Source organism: Lampris incognitus, chromosome 9 (genome assembly GCF_029633865.1).
Source record: "Lampris incognitus isolate fLamInc1 chromosome 9, fLamInc1.hap2, whole genome shotgun sequence".
NCBI classification, from domain to species: domain Eukaryota; kingdom Metazoa; phylum Chordata; class Actinopteri; order Lampriformes; family Lampridae; genus Lampris; species Lampris incognitus.
The window spans coordinates 12,505,687-12,527,338 of record NC_079219.1 but is presented as its reverse complement, the minus strand read 5'-3'; the positions used below and the strand labels follow the sequence as shown (position 1 = coordinate 12,527,338).

The 21,652-nt window shown below is 52.8% G+C and overlaps 1 protein-coding gene across 1 annotated transcript in view; it reads right to left on the bottom strand.

Moving 5' to 3' along the window:
- kirrel3l (kirre like nephrin family adhesion molecule 3, like) overlaps positions 1 to 21,652 on the bottom strand; it is a 51,306-nt gene that overhangs the window by 15,972 nt on the left and 13,682 nt on the right. The window contains exons 2-6 of the mRNA XM_056285905.1: positions 7,574 to 7,725; positions 5,870 to 6,019; positions 2,663 to 2,820; positions 913 to 1,063; positions 369 to 474 (exon numbers count right to left, since the gene is read on the bottom strand). Coding sequence (XP_056141880.1) covers positions 369 to 474; positions 913 to 1,063; positions 2,663 to 2,820; positions 5,870 to 6,019; positions 7,574 to 7,628 — 620 coding nt within the window. The 5' untranslated portion in view covers positions 7,629 to 7,725. The remainder of the gene's footprint in view (positions 1 to 368; positions 475 to 912; positions 1,064 to 2,662; positions 2,821 to 5,869; positions 6,020 to 7,573; positions 7,726 to 21,652) is intronic.

The window sequence follows — 21,652 nt, the reverse complement described above, 5'->3', positions numbered from 1 at the left end:
AGCCTTCGTAGGAGTCGGAAATGAGCAGTCAGCAGCTACACCGGAAGCCCTGAAATATTGGCGGTTGTCCCCAGAGTTAAATCGCCGACTCTGGGTTCTGAGATTGGCTCTGCAATAATATCTGCAGCAGTTTTTAGAAAGTAAAGCTCCATCTTATCTAGGCCTGAATATTTTTTACAATGTAGAGCTGTGTGAACTTGTGAAGATAAGACTAATTTTACACTTTGTTGGTGCACCCTACTCCGGCTGACCAAACGCCGTACGAATGCTGTTTGAACAAGGCTAATTCTTCCTCAACAGTGGTTAAGGGCTGTCTGAGTGAAGGGCTAAGAACAATAGACATAAAAGATAGATATACTAGTGCCTACCTGTATCCAGTGATCTCAGGATTTGCAGAAGCAGAGCAGATAAATAGGACCTTGGCCCCCTCGGTCACAGTCTGAGGCTGGACTGACAAAGTCACCGAAGGAGGGTCTGGAGGACGGAACATTAATGCGTAAGTGAGACGAATCTAGTAATTACAGTGTAGGATTGTGGTAAACAGGGATGAACAAGGGTTTGCATAGGCCGCAAGAGAAGACTATGCTTTCATTGACCTCTGAGAGGTTCTGGGGAGATCTTATTTATTATGCTAAATCTCTGAAATGATGCTGCCTTCCGCATTGGATTTCATATTCAAGTGGTTTGCCGGCCTACCTCCCTGGTGCTATAATCAGTTCCATTTACTTTTTCATAGCAGAGCAGACTTACAAATACCTGTGGTATCTATTCCTTGGTAAGTCAATATTTCATCACCCATAAAAGAAAATGTGCCTTGAGGTCTGTAGCATAGATGGTGTGGTGTATTACATTACTTGCTGTCCTGTGTATTGTGATATTTTTGGCACTCTTAGCGTATCTCCGGATACTCACGCTGGACATTGATGGTGATGGATGTCTGTCGTCCAGCAGGGGCGGCTGGGTTAAGGACCCTGCAGGTGTAGGTGCGTCCAGAGTCCTTATCCTCAGGTACAATGGGAAGCATACTGACAGCTGACTCCCTCTTCCCATCCTCCATCGGCGACTGCAGGGATGGACAACAACAAGAGAATACCTGTTAGCATGCCGAAGGGAGGTGCAACCTGGAACACCCCCGGGATCAGATGTTGTTTGTTGACAGGAATCCCACGGGGAGAAACAAAGGTCAATTAGAAACGAATGTCGGCTCAGCGTGACACATTGTGTGCCATGTTATCCAAAATTGCTTATGAGAAGCCCATTTAGGTATCTCTATCACATCGCCGGCCTTCTTTTGCCATGTGCGAGGCATCGAAATTGCCGTCATGCTCGTTGGCATGGATGTTAAATCATATACTTTATGATGTGGTGGTGGGGGGGGGATATTGTGCTGTTCCCACATTTCTAAGAGTGCCCCCTGTCAGCAGTCCTTGTTTGTCATCATCTTTTAAATCTATTTACTGCTCACAGAAATCAATACCCTTAAGTGAGGAAAGGTGCAGATTCTGAAGATATGGCTGCTTTCTCTCTCTCCTCCCCCCCCCCCCTTTGTCTCGCCCTCTCTATCTGTTTCTCTCTCTCTCACTGACACACACACACACACACACACACACACACACACACACACACACACACACACACACACACACACACACAACTAAAAGGAAAGTGTTTGATGATGGCAAAGGTGGCTGTGTCTGTATATCTGGGCGGTGACAGTTAGAGGGAGGTGTGCACATCTTTCGAAAAGAGCGAAGGCGAGCAGAGCCCATTCCCTGGACAGCCGAATCAATGGAGCAGGCCTTCCACTTCCTCAGCCAGACACACAAAAAGCATTTTTATGCTATATCAAATCACATCACTCCCTGTCACCACCCTGCACTCCAACCAAGAATCCTCCTCCCCTCCTCCTCCTCCCCTCCTTATTGTGGAACTTTGAAAGCATCTCTCTCTCTCTCTCTCTCTCTCTCTCTCTCTCTCTCTCTCTCGCTCTCTCGCTCTCTCTCACACACACAGCAGTATTCCACCTCCGTCGCTGTATTCCTTCCTACCCCACTATCCTCTCCAAACCTCCTCCTGCCTATCCTCCTCCCTCCCTTTCCCCACTGCAGGCTCTCGCCTCCTTAAATGTGGCGTTTAGCGTCATTTAGCGTGGTCAGAGAGCATGACAAATGTGACACTTTCCCGGCCGTGGCTGGTTCACGCTCTGGCGCATCCCCATTGTGTTTCTGCATTGTTGGGGGTGATTTCTCCTCTTCAGAAACTCTACTGTATGAAACGCTCATGCCTGTCTGAGCTTTGGCATGCTCCAGTTATGCTGTAGTGTCGCTGCATTAGATAGCGCGGAGGGTGGGGTGGGGGTGGGGGGGTAGTGGGGGGAGGGAGGCAGAGGGGAGAGGGGTTCAGGCATGAGTGAGAATGGGAGGGGGACTGCAGAGAGAGAGAAAGAGAGAGTCCTAGGAGAGAAGGGTGGTGAAAGAAGGAGGGAAGAAAAGAGTATATGCAAAGAGGGGGGGAGAGAGAGAGGGGGGGCGGGGGGAGGCTGTGTTTTGAATAGCTTAGTGCGGTGTTATATTCTGCTCTGCTGTTTATGCTGGGTAATAACGGGTGTTGGTGTCAGTGGCTGATTGAATGTGTTCGACATATACAGCCGCCCTCGCGGTACCTTGGCGTAAATGGCGTTCTCCATGACCTCTCCATCTCTGTACCAGGTGATCTCGGCTGCAGGCTTGGCTCCCAAGGCCCTGCAGGTGAGATTGTGAGGTGCGTGGGCTTTAAGCCGGACAACGGGGCCCCCCTCCACCACAGGGTCCGAGGGAGGAACTGTGGAGCAAAACAAACACACTGATGCGTCAAAAGAAAAACCCTGTGTCTCCAGGCCACTGCAAGGTCTCCAAACAAGTCAGAATGATATTGAATTTGCCATTACTCGTCGCCCGACATCAATCCATCACAGTAAAGGAGGGACAATGATATCTTCTTCATCATCGTTTGTTTGTTCAACAAAGTGTGGTTCGCGACCGGGGAAGGGGACCGAGAGCAATTGTTCTTTGGATAAAAAAAAAAAAAGAAGAAGAAAGAAATCAAGGACTCAACCTTTTTATTTTCTTTCTGGGGACTTTAACATTATTACTCTATTTACTTTTAGTGTTGCACGGTGATGTTTCATCCGAATTGCTTATTTGTTCATTTATTTGCATGGTTTCGCACGCGCCGCTGGCAAGCCGAGCGTGCCGCGTCTGATGAAGGCGTCCGTCTCCCCAGCCAATAAGGCGAGGCGTAAACACGGGCCGTGTGCTGGCCTTTCTCACTCCTCCGCCGAACCAATTTCTCTGTGTGTATCTGAATTGTCAGAGGTCCTTCCGCTGCCACGGCGTGGACACTAATGGAATCCGAGTGCTAGGTGATTTTAATTTCCATGCCGATTCCCCTGACTGCACTCCCGCCGTTGACTCCTTTGACTGTGCAGGATTGCTTTGGTCTCATCCGGCCACGTTGATTTGCGCGCACACGCACACACACACACACACACACAGAGTGAGACAAGACAGTTGCAAATCCTTCAAACAACTCCCCCCCCACACACACACACACACACTCACACAAAACCTTCACCTTTGCCTTTTAATGGAGGCTTATCCAGCCAAGTTTCAGGAGCAGGACCACGCCTCAACCACGCCACTTCCGGCATTCCTATAAATACCCCCGCCTTAACCCTCTCCTTCTCTTCCGCTGTTGAATTCTCTGCCCTCCACCATTTCTCCGTGTCTCCACCCACCTCTCCTTCCTCCCCTCCGTAGGGTCTTGAGGGGGGTCCATCGTTTCATGGATGCCGAGGCAGACTCCGTACGACGCTTCCCCGCCGCGCAGTTGGCAAGCGGAGGAACCATGCACATCAGCCATGTTTCTTTAGTAAGTCATTTAAACGCGTCTTGTTGATGGTTTGGTCCTTGCCAGTGAACAAGCCCTTAAAGACCTCGAGCTTTAGTGTCTGTGGACACACGCGAGCCCCAAGTTTACGGCCCTGCTTTTATTTATGAGACCGTTGTGGGTAAGCATCCCTAGTGTTCCCCTCCAAAGAAGGCATTTACTGTCCGTTTGTTGTACGACAGGGTCGGACCCTTTAGTAGACTGGTTTAACGTAGTCGCGGGCGACCCGGGTTCGCGTCCTGGCTGCCCCCCCAGATTCTCCACATACGGTGTGTAATCTCCACTGACAACACTGCTCTTTGAAAGAGACCCCTGCAGATGGAGAGGCGGGGACATGTGCGGATGTGAACTTCCTGAATCTGTCCAATTAGAAACAAATTCCTACCGGGCGTCTGGTGGCGTGGCGGTCTATTCCGTTGCCTACCAGCACGGGGATCGCCCGTTCGAATCCCCGTGTTACCTCCAACTTGGTCGGGCCTCCCTACAGACACAATTGGCCGTGTCTGCGGGTGGGAGGCCGGATGTGGGTATGTGTCCTGGTCGCTGCACTAGCGCCTCCTCTGGTCGGTCGGGGCGCCTGTTCGGGGGGAGGGCTGTGGGGGAATAGCGTGATCCTCCCACGCGTTACGTCCCCCTGGCGAAACTCCTCACTGTCAGGTGAAAAGAAGCGGCTGGCGACTCCACATGTATCGGAGGAGACATGTGGTAGACCGGGACGGCTCGGAGAGTGGGGGTAATTGGTCAAGTGCAATTGGGGAGAAAACTGGGGCCGGGGGGGGCAGGTGTAAATAAAAAAAAGAAACAAATTCCTAAATACCTCACCTGACTTCCAACCACCTCGCAACCCTTTGTTAACCCTTTACATCCTTACGAGGATAAAGTCCTAATTGGCGTCTAACCTGGTTAACATGCAGACACATGGACAGCAGGCTGCAGGGGGCGCAGCATTACAGTGGAAGATGCAACAGCAGGAGCCCGTGTTATTCTCCCCACCGTTTCCTTCCTCCCCTCTCTTCTTCCTCCCCTCTCTTCTTCCTCCCCTCTCTCTTATTGTCAACGGGGGAATGCGGTGTGTCGGCTGGTGATGGGGCCAAAGACGACGGTGATGTTCCACTGCAGGCCACCAGGGGCCAGCAGCGCTTTGCTAGCTCCGATTCCCACAAGAATCGCTCCTCCTTACCCTTTACTGCCCCTTTGGCCTCGACTCCCTGCGGTTCTAATTGCCCAGGCGACTATGTGGCTCCGTCACATCAGGTTGGCGTCGGAGCAGCCTGGGTGGCTGACGCGCTCCCCGGCTCCCTGTGGAAGCTGCGCTAACTGTGCAGGCCCTGACTGTTAAGTGGCTATGCGAGTCATTTGTGACTGCAGCAATCACGCTGGTCCAGATGTCTCCACCACTCGGAGGAGACCGCGACTGTTTTCTTTCCTCTTCTTCTTTTTTTTTCCCAAAGCACTTTTCTGAACTTAGTTTTGCATAGTTTGAAACATATTTTCGGGTTATGACTTAAAGCCTGCAAGCGCATTATTTTAAAGGGTGCATTTTGAACGGTGTTGGCATATTCTGTAAACAGAGAAGACCCCGAGGGACAAACTAAAACCGAGCATTCTGGTGTGTGTGTGTGTGTGTGTGTGTGTGTGTGTGTGTGTGTGTGTGTGTGTGTGTGTGTGTGTGTGTGTGTGTGTGTGTGTGTGTGTGCAAATGTACTGCAGAATGTAAATGTGTTTGTGTGCAAATGTGCGTACACTGTGAGTGTGTACTGTTGTGCGCACAAGCTTGTGTTCTGTGTGTGTTCTGTGTGCACTTGTTTGTGTCTAAGGGCGCGCGTGTGTGCGCGCGTGTGTCGTGATGAAGACACTCCCCTGATTGTTCCCCGGCACTGCCAGCCCGCGGGCCCTGGCATGGGACCCGCTGCGAGGATCACGGGTGAGCTGCGTATCTTACCTAGCACAGTGAGCTTGGCACGGTGGGAGCGCAGCGCCGCCTGTGTAGCCTGACACTCGTACACCGCGTCATCTGCCAACTCTGCCGAATCGATCAGCAAGCTGTGCTCGCCTGATAGCGGGTCGCCCATTAAGGAGTAGCGCGTCCAGCCTGCACAAAGCCAGAGCAGAGAATAGAGTCAGAGGGAGACAAACCAGCAGCACACACATGAGGAAAAGACTAGAGGACGAACAGACTTGTGCCGTGAACAAAGGCGGGAGAACCGCGGCACGGCTCGTCGGCACACAACCCAGGTAGCGAAATTGCTGTGGCCCCGGACCCGGCCCACACCCGGCCCAGATACTGGGTGGAATGATGGCACTTGGGCGGTCCGCTCCTTCTTGCCAGATATGGGGCAGAACCAAGCCAGAGCAATGCCGCATGTGCCACATGTTTGCCAAAGGTGGCCCACATTTGTTTTGTTATATTTGGGCCATATTCACCATTCACCACACGGGGCCACTTCAGGGTCACATCCAGATCACATGTTGCCCACAACACCGCATCTTTGCCAAAAAAGGCCCACATTTGATGTGGCATATTTGGGCCATGTTTGCTATGATACATGTGGGCAACATGTGGGCAACTTCTGGCCCTGACAAGATGGATGTTGTCAGGGCCAGAAGAAGGCCATCAGTGCCGCATCGTTGCCTGAAGTGGCCCACATCCGGACGGTGTCTGGGGAACGAAGGCTGCGGCGCCTCCCCCAGGCCAGCCGTTGAACAGTTGCGCTAGCAGAACGACATGTGGCGGGGCGTGCGACACGTGAGGGCTGCGCCGCGAGGAGGCTGTCCTTTACCCACAGAAACAATAAAGACGGGGCGGCGGAGGTCGGGAGGGAGCCGCGCCACCTTCTCACCACTCCGCCACACATTTAAATGTCAATGTGTGACAAAAGCCAATTGATTATCCACCTTTCCGCAAAGCCCTCAAAATGCTAAACAACAAATTAAAGCCCCACGTGTCCGCAGCAGCGGCCGGCCTGTCTGCAGTATATTTGTTCCCTCGCCATTCATTTGTGTTAAACTTCACCGGCTGACAGACAAAGCCGTGTTTTCTAATGAGACCTGGCATTGATCAGGGCAAGACAGACAGGGAGAGAGCAGGAGCAACAACCAGCCGCACCAAGCAGTGCAGACCACGAGCACGGGAGCCAGGGAGGAAGGGAGGTAGAGACAGAATGGGGGGGGGGGATGGGGGGAGAGAGAGAGAAAGGGAGGTAGAGAGAGAATGGGGAGAGAGAGAGAATGGGGAGAGAGAGAGAGAATGGGGGAGAGAGAGAGAGAAAGGGAGGTAGAGAGAGAATGGGGGAGAGCGAGAGAAAGGGAGGTAGAGACAGAATGGGGGGGGGATGGGGAGAGAGAATGGGGAGAGAGAGAGAGAGAGAGAGAATGGGGGAGAGAGAGAGAGAGAGAGAATGGGGGAGAGAGAGAGAGAGAGGGGGGAGAGCGAGAGAGAACGGGGGGGGGGGGAGAATGGGGAGAGAGAGAAAGGGAGGTAGAGAGAGAATGGGGAGAGAGAGAAAGGGAGGTAGAGAGAGAATGGGGGGGGGAGAGAGAGACGGGGGAGGTGAAAAAAGAAAACAATGAAAGACACTTGGACAAAAACAGACAAGAGTGAGGCGGAAGAGAGACGGGGGGGGGGGAGGAGTAAACTGGACGATACCTGGCAGGTCTCTCTCGCCGCCCAGGGCCAGGCCGTCTTTGGTCCACTGCACCATCCCCGGTAGCCCACGATGACACAGGGCAGCGTCACCGACTGCCCCGACACCACCACCTGGTCCTGGGGCTGCTGGGAGAAGTAGGCTGCCTGGGTGGCTGTTGAACGAAAAGATGGGGGGGGGGGGAGAGAAAACCATCACATGACCATCCGCTAGCAGGGAGCTCGTGTTGTCTGTACTGGTGTCCACAAAACACAATGAAACGCACCAAACAGTCAGTAATGCTGCTGGGGTGTGCGGATACAGCCGCTGCAGGGCGGCGGCTCCTCCAGCAGGGCGGCGCTGCAGCGCCAGCACAGATCGGCAGGGCGAATGGTAAGCGGTTCGGAAAAGAGGTAATGGAAGTAATTCGGGGGGGGGCTGCACCCTCCCCGTGAACCGCCTGCACGCGCGCTTGTTTTCATGTCAGTTGCTGCGGGGATGGAGGAGACTGACATGTTTGGAAATGGCTATTTCTTCCCCAGCAGAGGAAATGTGAGCCGCCTCATGACTTATTTACCTCTTTCCCCGGGACCCATATGGTTACATGCCCGCTTGACACAGAGCAAGCACACTCCTCGGGAGGGAAATGTGCCGTTCTTTCGGTGCGCTTTTCTTTTTTTCCTTCTTTTTGGGGGGAAAAGTGGATGTTAAACAATCAAAACTCCATTAAAGTTCCCGGGGGACCCGTCCGCTTGAGCCCGCTGGAAGTCAGTGGAGACACCTGCTGCCGATCCGCCGCTGTGTTTAAGTACGGTACGCTTCCTGGATTGGCTGGTCCGTCTTCATACACACACACACACACACACACACACACACACACACACACACACACACACACACACACACACACACACACACACACACACAATCACGCACACACACACGCACACGGTTCCAACTGTTTGTGCCACGATGCTGAAGATGGAGTATTACAAACCCTATTGGCAGAGGAAGATGGCAAAGCAAAGCTCCAGAAGTAACTAATCCGTTTGGGGGAGATAGGAAGGGGGAGAGAGAGGTACTTGGTTGGTTGGTGAGCTAGTTAGGATTGTGGGGGGGGGGGGGAGCGGGGGGCGGGGCGGTGTTTAAAAAGAAAGAACCTTCCCTCAGTCTCTCTCTCACCCCTCTTCTTTGTGGCTCAGTAGAGAACTGAAGAGAAAGGGAGTGGGGGAAAGGGGAAGATAAAGAGGGCTCTATTCAGTCAGTGCTAAGCCCCCCCATCCCCCTCCCCTCCCATGAAATGCTTCTCTTGGTGGGGGTGCTTAAACAGACAGGGTTGCCCCCCCCATCCACCCCCCGGGGGGGGAGGAAGAAAGCTGCTGAAAGGAGGGCAACATACGGCGGCCAGAGACGGGCTATTGTCCCCTTGTCCCACTCTTTTAATAGGCCTCTTCATTTCCAATCAATCCTGCTAAATGCAAGTTTAATAGCTTTTCAATAGCAGCTTTTCCCCCCCAGAGGGTTGCTGGGATTTTCTCTCTCTCGCTCCCTCTCTCCCCTCTCTCTTTCCCCCCTTCGTTCTCACTCCATTCTGTCTAGTTTTTTTTTTGAAAGGGGGCTTCAAGAGCTTGTTGGCAGTGTTTTGTTCCCCACTCAATTATCCACTTCATCTGAGATGGGTGGTGGGTGGGTGGGTACTCTGAGTGTGCCCCGCCACCCGAAGCACCCTCCTGCCTCTGTAAAACCCCATCGGTACAATCAAAACCACCAGACAGTGAACTCATCAGGAACGTGAGTCCTCCACGGCTCGACCGTTGAGCCTCGACTGCCCTGAAGCGCACCACCCCCGTTTCCCACGTGTGCCTATTCTTACAGTCTCCATCTGTGTTACCAAAAAACAAAAAAAAAACTGTTGGTAACACTTTCTATGAAGCTTGCATCTATAACGCCCTATAAGTGTAGCTATAAGTCATTGTAAGATTCATTATAACCATGTATACGCCCTCGCGACACCTCATAACCACCTTTATGATACATTGTCAATTTAAAAAATGATTTATGCATTATAGATATGTCATCATTAGCCTGTTTATCTGTCAAATGTCATAATGCGTCATAGCAAACTTGTTTTGCTGAAGTTTTGTAGAGATGCATAATGACACTTCAGTGATATTTCACAGTCTTCCGCCATATAGCCGTTAGTCATTGTAATACACATTATAGGAAAGTATGGGCGTTATAGATGCAATAGATCCTTATAGGGCGTTATAGATGCTTATAGGGAGTTATAGGTGCTTATAATGCGTTATAGATGCAAGCGTCATAGGCATGAGCGGGCAAAACTGCCAGAAATGCTTATAGGGAGTTATAGATGCTTATAAGGCGTTATAGATGCAAGCGTCATAGGCATGAGCGGGCAAAACTGCCAGAAATGCTTATAGGGAGTTATAGATGCAAGCTTCATAGACTTGCGAGCGGGCAAAACTGCCAGAAACATTAGCTTGCCAGTAGCTTTTGTCTTTCACCCCATTTTGCCAGTGTTAGAAAAGCCCTACGACAATGGCTGCACACGTGTGTGTGTGTGTGTGTGTGTGTGTGTGTGTGTGTGTGTGTGTCTCGCGCTACACATCACAAGAGACCAATTTAAAAGCGTCAATGAGAAGTGGAGCATTTTCTTGCTCGGGCGATAAGCGGAGGTTGGCATTTTCCCACCGTGCCCTCAAATAAACGCCGTGCTCACAGTCCGCCAGCCCGCCCGCGCCCGACGTTGTGCTTTGACGGGCCATCGGGTGTTTTCGCGTGCCTGTCCTTGTGCCGCTCTTCGTGCGTGCTGCAGTGCAAACATTGATTGCAATTAAGCATCTTGCCCAGAGTCTCTAAATGTTAACAATGGATAATAATTCACCGCGTTGGCCGATTCCTGAGATGGATTACATGCGCGGGATTGTTTTCCTCCCCGTCACCCACATACGATTTCACGTGTTCACATATGGCAATTAGCAGCGCACGTACGCATGCGCACACGCGTGCGGGCGTGTAAATGTGGCGTGCCGATGTGCGCCGTGGCGAGCGTCTTCACGCCACACGAGTGATTCGCTGCTCTCCAGATCCCGCACCGAGACGCTCAGAAGAACATCTCGACTGGCTAATGACTCATGCCAGATTCCTTTAATTCCTCCTTGCTGAATTAGACAATTCTTAGACGGTGTATTAGCAGCTTAATTACATGAATACATTTCTGACGGGAAGGCGAGAAAAAGAAGGGAGGGAAGGAACGAGACAAAGCGAGAGCGGCGCAGGAGAGGAAGAGGAGAGGCAGTCAGTCAGTACAAGTAGGAGCTGTGGGTGTGAAGACGCTTGTTCCCACTGTGCTGCAGCGGCACACACACACGCGCATACACGCACACACACACACACACACACACACACGCATACACGCACACACACACGCACACACATACACAACTCACAACTTCCACTCTTCGGTACACTCAGAGCAAGGTGCTTGTCTATTGGCTACCTTTAAAAACCCACAGGAAAAGGAAGGTTGGAGACCCTGCGGTCTATTGACATTTCAAGATTTCTGCAGTGGGGGTGGGGGGTATAGAATGTGTGTGTCTGTTTGTGTGTGTGTGTGTGTGTGTGTGAACAGGTTAAGGTATAGATGGCGCTTATACGTGTGGTTTACATGTGCTCCAAGCATAAAGCAATTAAAGAAGTGGCTGCTGTACTTCATGAAGTCCGTGCACGTGTGTGCGTGTGTTTGTGCACGTGCACATGTGAAGATGTGTGCGTGCCTTTGCGCCCTGTGCACGTGTATGTGCACGTCTGCAATTTTCCATCCCTCAGTAACAAGGTCAAAACACATTTGGCCTGATAGGTTTTAATCCGGATTTCTGAAAATGGAATATCATTTCATGCCACTGGATGCACGGGCGGCTGGTGTGTGCACGTCTGTTTGTGTGTGTATGAATTCGTGTCTGTCTGCCTGTGTGTGTCTGTGTCTGTTTACACGCTTGAGTTCCTGTTGTGTACGCCTGAGTCTGTGTGTGTGTGTGTGTGTGTGTGTGTGTGTGTGTGTGTGTGTGTGTGTGTGTGTGTGTGTGTGTGTGTGGTGGGTGGGGCACTGTTAATAGGCCAAGCAACTTGTCAGGGGGCCGGGGGCCAAATTTAGCAGTTGCTTCGACACACAGCGACTTTGCTTCCTCTTGTCAGTAAGGTGCAGAACAGCCTGGTCGAGTGGAGCGTGACCCATTAAAGAGCCTTGCATCTGCTCCGTCACAAACTTCACACTCGCTTCTCCGTCCGAACTTCCAGACCGAGCCGGGTACGCTCAGGAGCGGATCTGGAGTCGACGGACAGATGCCATCAGTGATCCTCTGCTGGACATCTGCTGTGATGGAATTAGACTGACTTAGAGTCAGTGTGTGTCTGGGAGAGATGGGGGGGGGGGGAGACAGAGAGAGGCAGAGACAGAGAGAGTGTGTATGTGTGTGTGTGAGAGAGAGGGGGGAGAGACAAAGAAAGAGAGCAAGAGAGAAAGGGGGAGCGAGAAAGAGAGACAGTGTGTTTGTGTGCAAGAGAGACAGACGGAGAGGGGGAGAGAGATGGAGAGTGTGTAAGAGAGAGAGAAAGGGGGCGAGAGAGAGAGACAGTGTGTGTATGTGTGTATAAGAGAGAGAGACAGACAGAGTGTGTGTGCGTGTATGTGTGTAAGAGAGGGGGGGAGAGAAAGACAGAGCGAGAGTGAGAGAGAGAGAGAAATAGAGCGAGAGGGGGGGGAGACAATACTGAAAATTGAAAGATGATGATGGCACTCCGTATGACCCCCTGACTGCCCCATGAATCTTTGGCTCGCTTTACACGCCGCTAAGTCGCCCCAGTCATCACCTATTATGGCGTCTTAGTAATCAGGCATAACCAGACCGCCCAACCTTCAACCCACTTCAGCCATTGTTCGAGGCCGAAACTTCCAGCATCAGGAAATATATAAATATACTGACGGTCAAAGCAGAGGAGTGCATGAAGCATGCAGGCACTCTGGCCACTCTGCCGAGGCTGCACCGCGACACTTAGCCGGCTGCGTTTGTTCCCTCTAAGAGGGTCCATCCAAGCTGTGTTCGCAGAAGGGACCGTCCCTATTTTAAGACCATTTATTCCGTGTCCCTGTCCACATCCACCGCAGGGCTACTCCGGAGTACCGCGCTCAGTCCGGTAGGAGCCGTAAACACGAGTGCTCTCAACTTGCCTCGGCAATTTGCTAGCACGCAGTAATAATTCACAATGTTAAGAAATAGCAGCCGGTGTCCGCTGGGCGCGTCTTAACCCTGCCGGCGGAGGGAGGCGGGGTTTGGGCCCCGCCGGGGCGAGCTTGTCCACGGTCACAACCGCAGCACAGAAACGAGGAAGAGAAGAAGAAAAGCAGACAAAATAGCCTCCACACAAAGCGAGGCAATTGGCGAGAAGGAGTCAAGCTCGAAATAAACAACCCCTCTCCCCAAATGCCATCCATTGTGCCTCGTCTAGATAAGGCTTCTAAATCGGGCTGCAAAATGCAAGCTCCCTTTCTCTGTATGGAATTGTTATCCCTTTGTTTTGAGTCGGGCTCTTTTGTCTTCCTCTTCCTGTGTGTGTGTGTGCGCGCGCGTGCGCGCGTGCCGGCGCGTGCAGAGACGATAGTGCTGAGGTAGCTGAGCAACAGAGTGCGTTTCAAAGGGGGGACCCTGCATCTATCTCGCGTTGGATTTGGCTGGCCTCAAAATAAACTCATTAACATGACTCCTACAGCACTTCTGAGGGTACGAGGGCTAATAACAGAAACCCCCCGCCGACCCACTGGCAATCAGGGGGCTCAGCATCCCTGCTGTAAATGTGTGAGAAGCTGCGCGTTTGCCTCACTCTAGGACCTGCTGGGTTCGTAGGTGGCCTCTCCCCGTCCCCTCCATCTGGCCTCGCCTCTCTCGGCCCCTTTCGCTCCCAACTTGCGTTTCAGCCGAACCCGGCCCCCCCCCAACACCACCACCACCACCACCATGATATCTTCTCTCTTTCTGCATTTTTTGGGTGCCTGAATTGCAGGCTAACAGCCTTTGAGGGGCTGTTTTGCTGGAGTTTAATCCTCCTATCCTCCCCTTTCAGCCTTTATCCCATTGTAGAAATCGTGTCTCACACCGAGACCAACACCCCCCCTTCCTCCTCCTCCTCCTCCTCCTCCCAGAATATTCTCGTCTATCTCCTGCTTCCCTCTAAAAGCCACCATCTTCCTGCCACCGCCCCCAAACTCACCCACGACCCCCCCTCCCTTGCCACTCCTCAGTGTATCACTCATACCTCTGCGCTCGGTGAGCCGTGCCCCCTGAAATCAATGCCTTGCAGACCCCTTCCAGAGTTGGCTAAGGTGGCACTAATTGTTGATTTGCTTCTGCGGGGCTCTTCCTGCCGTCGCCCAGCTTCCAAGCTCCCCTTCTCTATGACTCCTCTATCTCCAGCCCCCCCCCCCTTTCTCTCACTCTCCACCGCTGGTGTGAAATCACAGGAGTTTGTGTCAGCTCGTCAGCACGACGCTGAGAAACAAACCGGGGGGCAGGGGGTGAGGGGGGGGGGAACCGCACGGAAGTAGGCTCCGGAAAGAGAGGAGAAGCAAATGAGGGGAGGTAGAAATGGGAGAAGTGGTGCTCCTGTCAGTTCCCAGTTGCGCGGCGGGAGAGGGTGTGAGAGGGGAGGTGATGGACTGCTGTAATCAGACCGTCTCCGGGGCGCTCGCTGTGAGGGCTCCCCCCTCCGCCGGCACGGCTCCCCCCTCCGCCGGCACGGCTCCCCCCTCCGCCGGCACGGGCTCCCCCCTCCGCCGGCACGGCTCCTTCCTCCGCCGGCACGGCTCCCCCCTCCGCCGGCACGGCTCCCCCCTCCGCCGGCACGGCTCCTTCCTCCGCCGGCACGGCTCCCCCCTCCGCCGGCACGGCTCCCCCCTCCGCCGGCACGGCTCCTTCCTCCGCCGGCACGGCTCCCGCGGCGGCTCACACGCCAGCACGGCGGAGGGGCTGACCGCACGAGCAAGCAGCGGCCGGCTCTCCTTCTCTCCCTGGGCACCTGCTACGACAGATGCAGCAGATAGAGAGGTACGGATGGAGAGAGGAAGGGGGAGGGGGTTCGGTGGGGTGGCCGGGGGGGGGGGGTGTTAGGAGGGGGAGGGGGGGCGCAGAGCATGACAGCCAAAGAGTGCTGATGTGACATAGCTGGTGCGTGAGCGCGTACGCTAGGCTCGAGCGGTCCTCGTACCGCAGTGCCTGACAACGTGCCATAGAAACACTCACTTGTGACACACGGAAACGCACGCACGCGCGTGTGTATCACGCGCACACACCTCTGAGCGTCATCCTGCTGGTTTTAAAGCCCCCCCCCCCCCCCCCCCCCCCACTCAGAGCTGCCTACTCCATGTAGACAGATAGCGACCCACTGGTTCGCTGGCAGGAGGACAGGAAATAAAAAGCCATATAAAAGAGAGGGAGGGAGGGAGGGAGAGAGGGGGGGGGGACGGTATGAAATTGTCTGTACACATCAGCCAGCAGTCTTGACAAGATGTTGATTGAGCCGGTCTTGTCATTTCGTTCCCTGCTTACCCCCTGGTGTTTTCAGCACAAGACGGCTGCTGGCTGAATCAGTGTCAAAGTCCCTGCCCCTTTCCTTTTCCCACTGACTGACTCTCTCTCTCCCTCTCCCTCCCTCTCTCCCCCTCTCTCTCTCTCTCTCTCTCTCTCTCTCTCTCTCTGTCAGTCTGTCTCTCTCCCCCCCCCCCACTTCCCCCCCTTCCCCCCTCCCGTCTCCCTCCCTCTCTAAATAGTGTTTAGAAGGGCTTTCAGTATAATTTACCGTACTTTTAAACCATTAGCCTCTTGTGCTGTTTGCAGAGGCCCTGCTTCAGAGTGAGCACAGCAACTGACATGTTGGATAAAACAGCGCTGGTGCTCCACATGTGATGAGAAGAGTGCTCAAAGGCGGGTAAGGGACTTAAAAAAGAAAAAGAAAAAAGAAGAATAAATCTGTCGCTTCCTCTATCCCTGCCGATCGCTCCCCGGCTGCAGACATAAATGAGTACACAAACCAAATAAATAAATAATAGATTAAAAATCCATATCACAATGAAAAGATAATGTTAAAATTGCCCCCCCTCCGCCCCCCCCTTGCTTTTTCTAAAAGACAGTGGAAATGAAAACAAAGGAATCTCTGCACCGGGACTCTGGGTCTAATGCCCTGGGGTGTCAATTAATTTAGTCTGGGGATTTGTGGCCTACTCTTCCTAATTGAGCCCAGTGGAGACCCTCGTGGCTCTTTGCGATAGGAAGTAGTGCATTTCATAATTCATACTTTTTTCTTCTTTTATTTTTTATTATTTTTTAATGAGGGTGGTAATGTTGTAAATGCATGCATCTCATTAGAGGAGGGGGGGGCAGTCTATGGCGTTGTCCTGTGCTGCGGTATGTTCCTGGTGAGACGAACGAGAGAGACGGCCTCGGTCGGCGGCGGCGGCGGCACATTGAAGTTGAAGTTGTTTGTCTTGTGCGTGTTTGAATTAAAAACGTAACCCACCGGTTCGGCGAGAGCCTCATTAGCGTTACTTCATATGTTGGTTTTTCGGAAGTGGAAAGGGTAAAGGGGTAGTTCCAGATACAGCGACACCAATTTGAAGCCCCTCTTGGCCGTTGGCTTGACTTGTTTTCATCACTCAGGCTATATCGACTGTCGCCTGTTGCCTTTGAAGCAACTGATGGGCACCACACCGTCGTTCTTCAGCTAGAAGCGGCAGGTCCGGGACGCGGAGCGGTCTGAGAGGCGTATCGAGCGTTGCACATGTGTGAAAGACGTAGTGTTTTGTGGATGGCTCGTGTGTTTAAATCTGGCGTTAAATGCTTTTATTAGCTGTCCCGGTTTGCTTCTGTTTATTTCTTTGCCCGCTGCTTAAACTAGCGGGCAGATCTTTGAGCACGGGAGTTGCGGACCCGAGTAATGTCCACGCATCAATCGTACTGCTAGTGACTCACTGCCCCACTTGCATTGATTTCACCAAATCTCACCTAAATATGAAGAAAGCCAGTTTATTTTGTCATTGTTCAGGTCACATCGAAATGTGTTCTCTGCACTTAAGCCGTTGGATAGGAGCAGTGGGCAGGACCGGGGACCAACTCCAGTTCTTCTTCCCATCGCCTTGCTCAAGGGCCCAGATAGGAGCATCAACCCTAACATGCATGTCTTTCTGATGGTAGGAGGAAACCCACGCAGACACGGGGAGAACATGCAAACTCCACACAGAAAGGACCTGGAGTGGCTTTGGGTTTGAACCCAGGACCTTCTTGCTGTGAGGCAACAGTGCTAACCACTGGGCCACCGTGCCGCCCCCAATGATACGTAACATTTTCTCGTCCATGGCTTATAATCGCCCCTCTTGGGCTCCAGGAGCAACAGAGCTGTTGTGAACTCAGCAGCCAGCACATACACAAAGGGGCTAAGATGCTTAAAATTCAACATGTATCATTCAGTCTCATTCATCAACCCTTCGTACGTACAAACGTGTTGTTACGCACCCCGGGAGATTGTTTAGCCCTCAACATTGTCTGACAGGCAGAGCAAAGCCAGATGTTATTTGTAATCCCTTCCCCCTAGCACGTGTCGTCTACCTCTTGCAACGAGCAATCACCCAGGCTTGCAAAGACATCAGCGTTAAGCTAATTGGTGTCTGCGTTTCAGGGGTTACCCGGGTTCCCCGAGACAAACCTCAGGGCTAAAAGATCCACGGGCGTGTGGAACAAATTTACGTATGTACGACCGATTGATGAACGGGGGCCCAATGTTGTTTCCCCCCCCTTACTTTACCTAGCGGATTCATCTTTCCAGCACATGTGGTTTTTGATCTCCCCACCTCTGTACCCGTGGCGCATCATTCCAGGCCCCCAAATAAAGTACCCCCCTCTCCCCGGGAAGGGGGGGGGGCGTGGATCCCGGGGAAAACAATTGCGTCTGCTTTTTTACATCCCAAAACTTGTCTCCTCTTGTAGCCTTCTAATAGTCCTTTAATAGCGAGCGTTACCTGGCCACCAGAACTATTTCCTCCCCTCCCCCTCCCCCTCCCCCTTTTTCAGGAGCTGGAGAGAAAGGCGAGGTTTTAATTAAAAATCAAAACTTGACTCTCGGCATGAGATTACCACTTGCTTGAAACTCCCCCTTTTAAAATTAGTGATGACGAGGAACTTCCAGAGAACAAGAGAGGGACTGGGGGACTGGGGGGGGGGGACGTTACCTGCCCGACCTCCATACATCCTGCTTCGTGTTGAGAAAAAGAAGGGAAGAGGAAAAACTAATTTCCTGATCCTGAAACTCCATTTCTTAAGCGTTGATTAGCAAAGGAGCGTAATTAGAGTGAAATGTGAAGTCAGCGGTTTTTTTTTCAGATTGTGCCGCTTCCCCCTAGAAAAATCAGGCCGTGATTAATGAATAAATGATTAATGAGCGAACTAATTAATCAATTAATTATTAAGCAAGCACTCTGAACAAGAAGAAAGGGAGGATGGCAGCGAGCGGTGGATGGAGGGGACGGTCGAGGGTGGTGTGTTGGAGGGAGAAGGATTCGGAGCAGTCGGCCTGTTTGTTCTGTCAGTTTGTTTTGTCTTCCGTTAGAGGGGTGGAGGAGGAGGAGGAGGAGGAAGTAAGGGGGCGGGAGGGGAGGGGGGGGGGAGATGGAAGACTAAATCCTCGTCTTTGACTTCCTGAGTCAGCCCGGCACTGCCTCGTAAGTGCTGATTACAAAATGCAGCATTTGCAAGTTCTCCCCGGGTATCTCGGAGGGGGGGGGGGGTGCGGACCTTTAGCTGCGCCACCGCCCTGGCGTCGCTCAACAACCGGGCCCCCATAGCGGCGATGACGGGGGCGACGGCCGCGGGCTGCACCCACCTCGCGCCCACCGTCGACGCATTCCACCCAAACGCCCGCCTGTGTCAGTCGGAAAATGCAAAGCTCCCCCCCCCCTACCCCGCACCCCACCCCACCCCACCCCCACCTCCTGTCTTTAAGTAGGACAACCCATCAATCTTTGATGGTGTGCGACGCGAGTCTCTCCAGTGTGACCGGGCTGATGAGACATCACAGCGGGACTTGATATATGAAATGTGGGCCTTGACTTTAACTGTGATATACTGGACCAATTCCAAGTCAAGTTTGACCTTTTTTTCCCCCGATATTAATCGCTGCAGTGAAAGAATATACGTGGTGATCTATTCCTCCCCCAGGATCCCTGCAAGACTTTATTTCACGGCGACGGCGCTCTCTTTACCTTCGGCCAGCGAGGGGGGAGGGGGGGGGGGGTTGGGGGGGAACTTTTTTCGCACACGGCAAACATCTCAGAGCTACTACACAAACAGGGTGGGGGGGGGGGACACTATTATTTCACAACAGCACGGCTTTACTGTGCCCCATTAAAGCACAGCATTAATCTATAAAGCTCCATTTCTCCTAACCACCCACCCCCACCCCCCGCCCCCCGCCCCGCCCCCCCCCCCCCCGCCCCAACTCACAGCAACGCATCCTCAAAGCTACCACATGAGAGGAGTGTCTTTCATCCCTGCATATCTAGCCTGGCGTTTACGGCTGGCCTTATTAACGGAGTTGCGAGTGACTGAGTCGCGTGCGCTGGGAGAACCGTCTCGGGGGGGGAGGGGGGTGGTGGTGGTGGGCTACGAGGGGGTGGAGAAGGGCACTGGAGGTGCAGGAGATGGGCCAGTGAGCCCGGCGCCAGCTCAGGCTTATCCGCCGGCCATGCGTCGTAAAGGTCGTTGTCTATCTCGCTCCCCTTTTTTCCTTCCTCGTCTTGTGGATCCGCATCTTCTAATGTGTTAGTCCACCCCCAGCCCCCACCCCCCCACCCCCCCATGTGTGCCTAAAAGGCTGCTGGCCGGGCTAGTGCTGCATTCTGCTCCAATCCCAGCGTGGAATTGCAGATTTCCTCAGAGTCAAATGGGTGTGAACAAGTTTTTGTCCTGCTGGGTAGGTTGGCTCATCAGCGTAGAATCCTGGACATATGGTTGCTGTGTGCTGGGATGTGGCCTGCCAGAGAATGCTGTGGGTCGGGCCCTTGACCCTTGCCAGGCATTTAACACCTTGCCGGCTGCACCAACGTCAATGGCTTGATGAAGTTAAACACTTCATTGTGTGTGTTTTTGGTTTTTTTTGCGGGGGTGGTGGTGGGGAGGGGCGCTCTTTGGGCGCCAAATGTGTCATATGGCCCTGTTTTGCCAAATATAACATGCGTGTGTCCTTTCCCACAATGCACCGCAAGGGCCCCCCCCAAAAAAACAAGGCGTACATTTTGTTTAGGGAAGTACAACAACTGTGGCTGGGTAGCAGTAGGGGAAAGATGGACGGCAGCAGCGCCCGTATCTTTGATGGCCAGACTCCTACGGAGAAATCACTCATTGTCTAAGCCTGTTAATTACGTGTCTTAACAAGGACGCCCATGGTCTCCGGTAGTGTAACCTTGCCACCCAAGGAAAAACCGCATTAGGCAGGCAAATGGATTCACTATCTGTCAACAGTTATCTGGGCACGCAACAAGAACCCAGTTTTAACTCCTGCAGAACCGCCCGCTCGCCAACTCTGCCATGCTTTACATGCTTTTTTCATCCCTCTCTCTCTCTCTCTCTCTCTCTCTGTCTCGCTCTCTCGTTCTCTCGCTGTCTCGCTCGCTTTGTTTTCAGGTCACATGTACTGGAAGCCCTCAGGTTCGGGATTCTGATAAACAAGTGGAGCGTTACAGGCTCTTAAGTCCATCTGGTGAGATGATCAATCATTAGACAGAGTGTGGAAATAACTCCCTCAGCTCGCCTGCTGGGTAGCGCTGATCCCATATCGCCCTCACAGGATATGGTATAAATCACAGGAAGTTGAGATCAATCTATATAGATTGTGCTGCTTGATTACAAATGAAAAAAAAGAAAAAAATCCCATTTGGCTTAGCTACCCCAAACCTCGCAGTGGTGTGGTGTTTGTGTCCGTGTTTGGGTGTGTTTGGGCCTATGTGTGTCAGATAATATCTTCCTTTTATTTTCCTCGTTTTACCGATTTCGGATATTTTGTCGAGCCCTCCCTACAATCTGTCCTATCGCCGCTCGCTCGCTTTGCTCGGCCCATCCCGCACTTAAATCTCCTTTCTTGGGGGGGGGAGTCTTCTTTTAAATCTTAATTAAAACCGACTCCATAACCCACCCGCCCCCATCCCCTATCCCCCCACCCCTCCCAAGGGCTGTCTGAAAGCAGCTTAGAACAATCAAGAGGATGGATTAGAAGTGAGAAGAAAAGAGGAGAAGAGGGGAAGCGGGAGAGAAGCCGGGGGGGGGGGGGGGACAACTGGTGGCGAATGGGAGTTAGAAAACACAGAGAGGAGAGAGAAATGACCCCTCTCCTGCATCCGTCCCCCTGATCCTCCCTCCTCCTCCTCTTTCCCCCATCCCTCTACCCTCCGTCCTTCCCTCTCCCTCTCTCTCTCTCTCTCTCTCTCTCAGGGCTCAGGAGTCTGGGCCTGACCTATTGACATTCAGCTTCTCGGCAGATTAAGCAGCGAATGGAGCCTCTGGAAAGGGTAAACACACTGGAGGAACAATGACCAACAGGCGGCAACCTTATTGGATTCTAATTAACTGCCAGGAGAGACGGCTTGGGGCATGTTAAACAGTGCTGTGGGACACAAGTTAGAGCACCGAGTGCTCAAGTGCCCAAACTCACATCACCTACACCCCCACCCCCACCCCACCCCACCCCACCCCCCGCCTCTCCATCCCTCTCCTCTCCCTTCTCCTTTCAACGTGTGGGCCTTCTCCCTCGCATATGGCCCGTGAGAATGGCAAACAGAGGCTTCTCAAAGCACTCATCAGAGAGCTATTTGTCACCACTCATTCCTGGGCTATCTCTCTCTCTCTCTCTCTCTCTCTCTCTCTCTCTCTCTCCCCCCTCTCTCTCTCTCACTCCCCCTCCCCTTCTTTTTAACAAGGTGGAACGAGACTCATCCCCCAGAGGCAACTGTTTGAGCGATAAAGTTAAAATAGGCTGAAAAATTGGGAGGA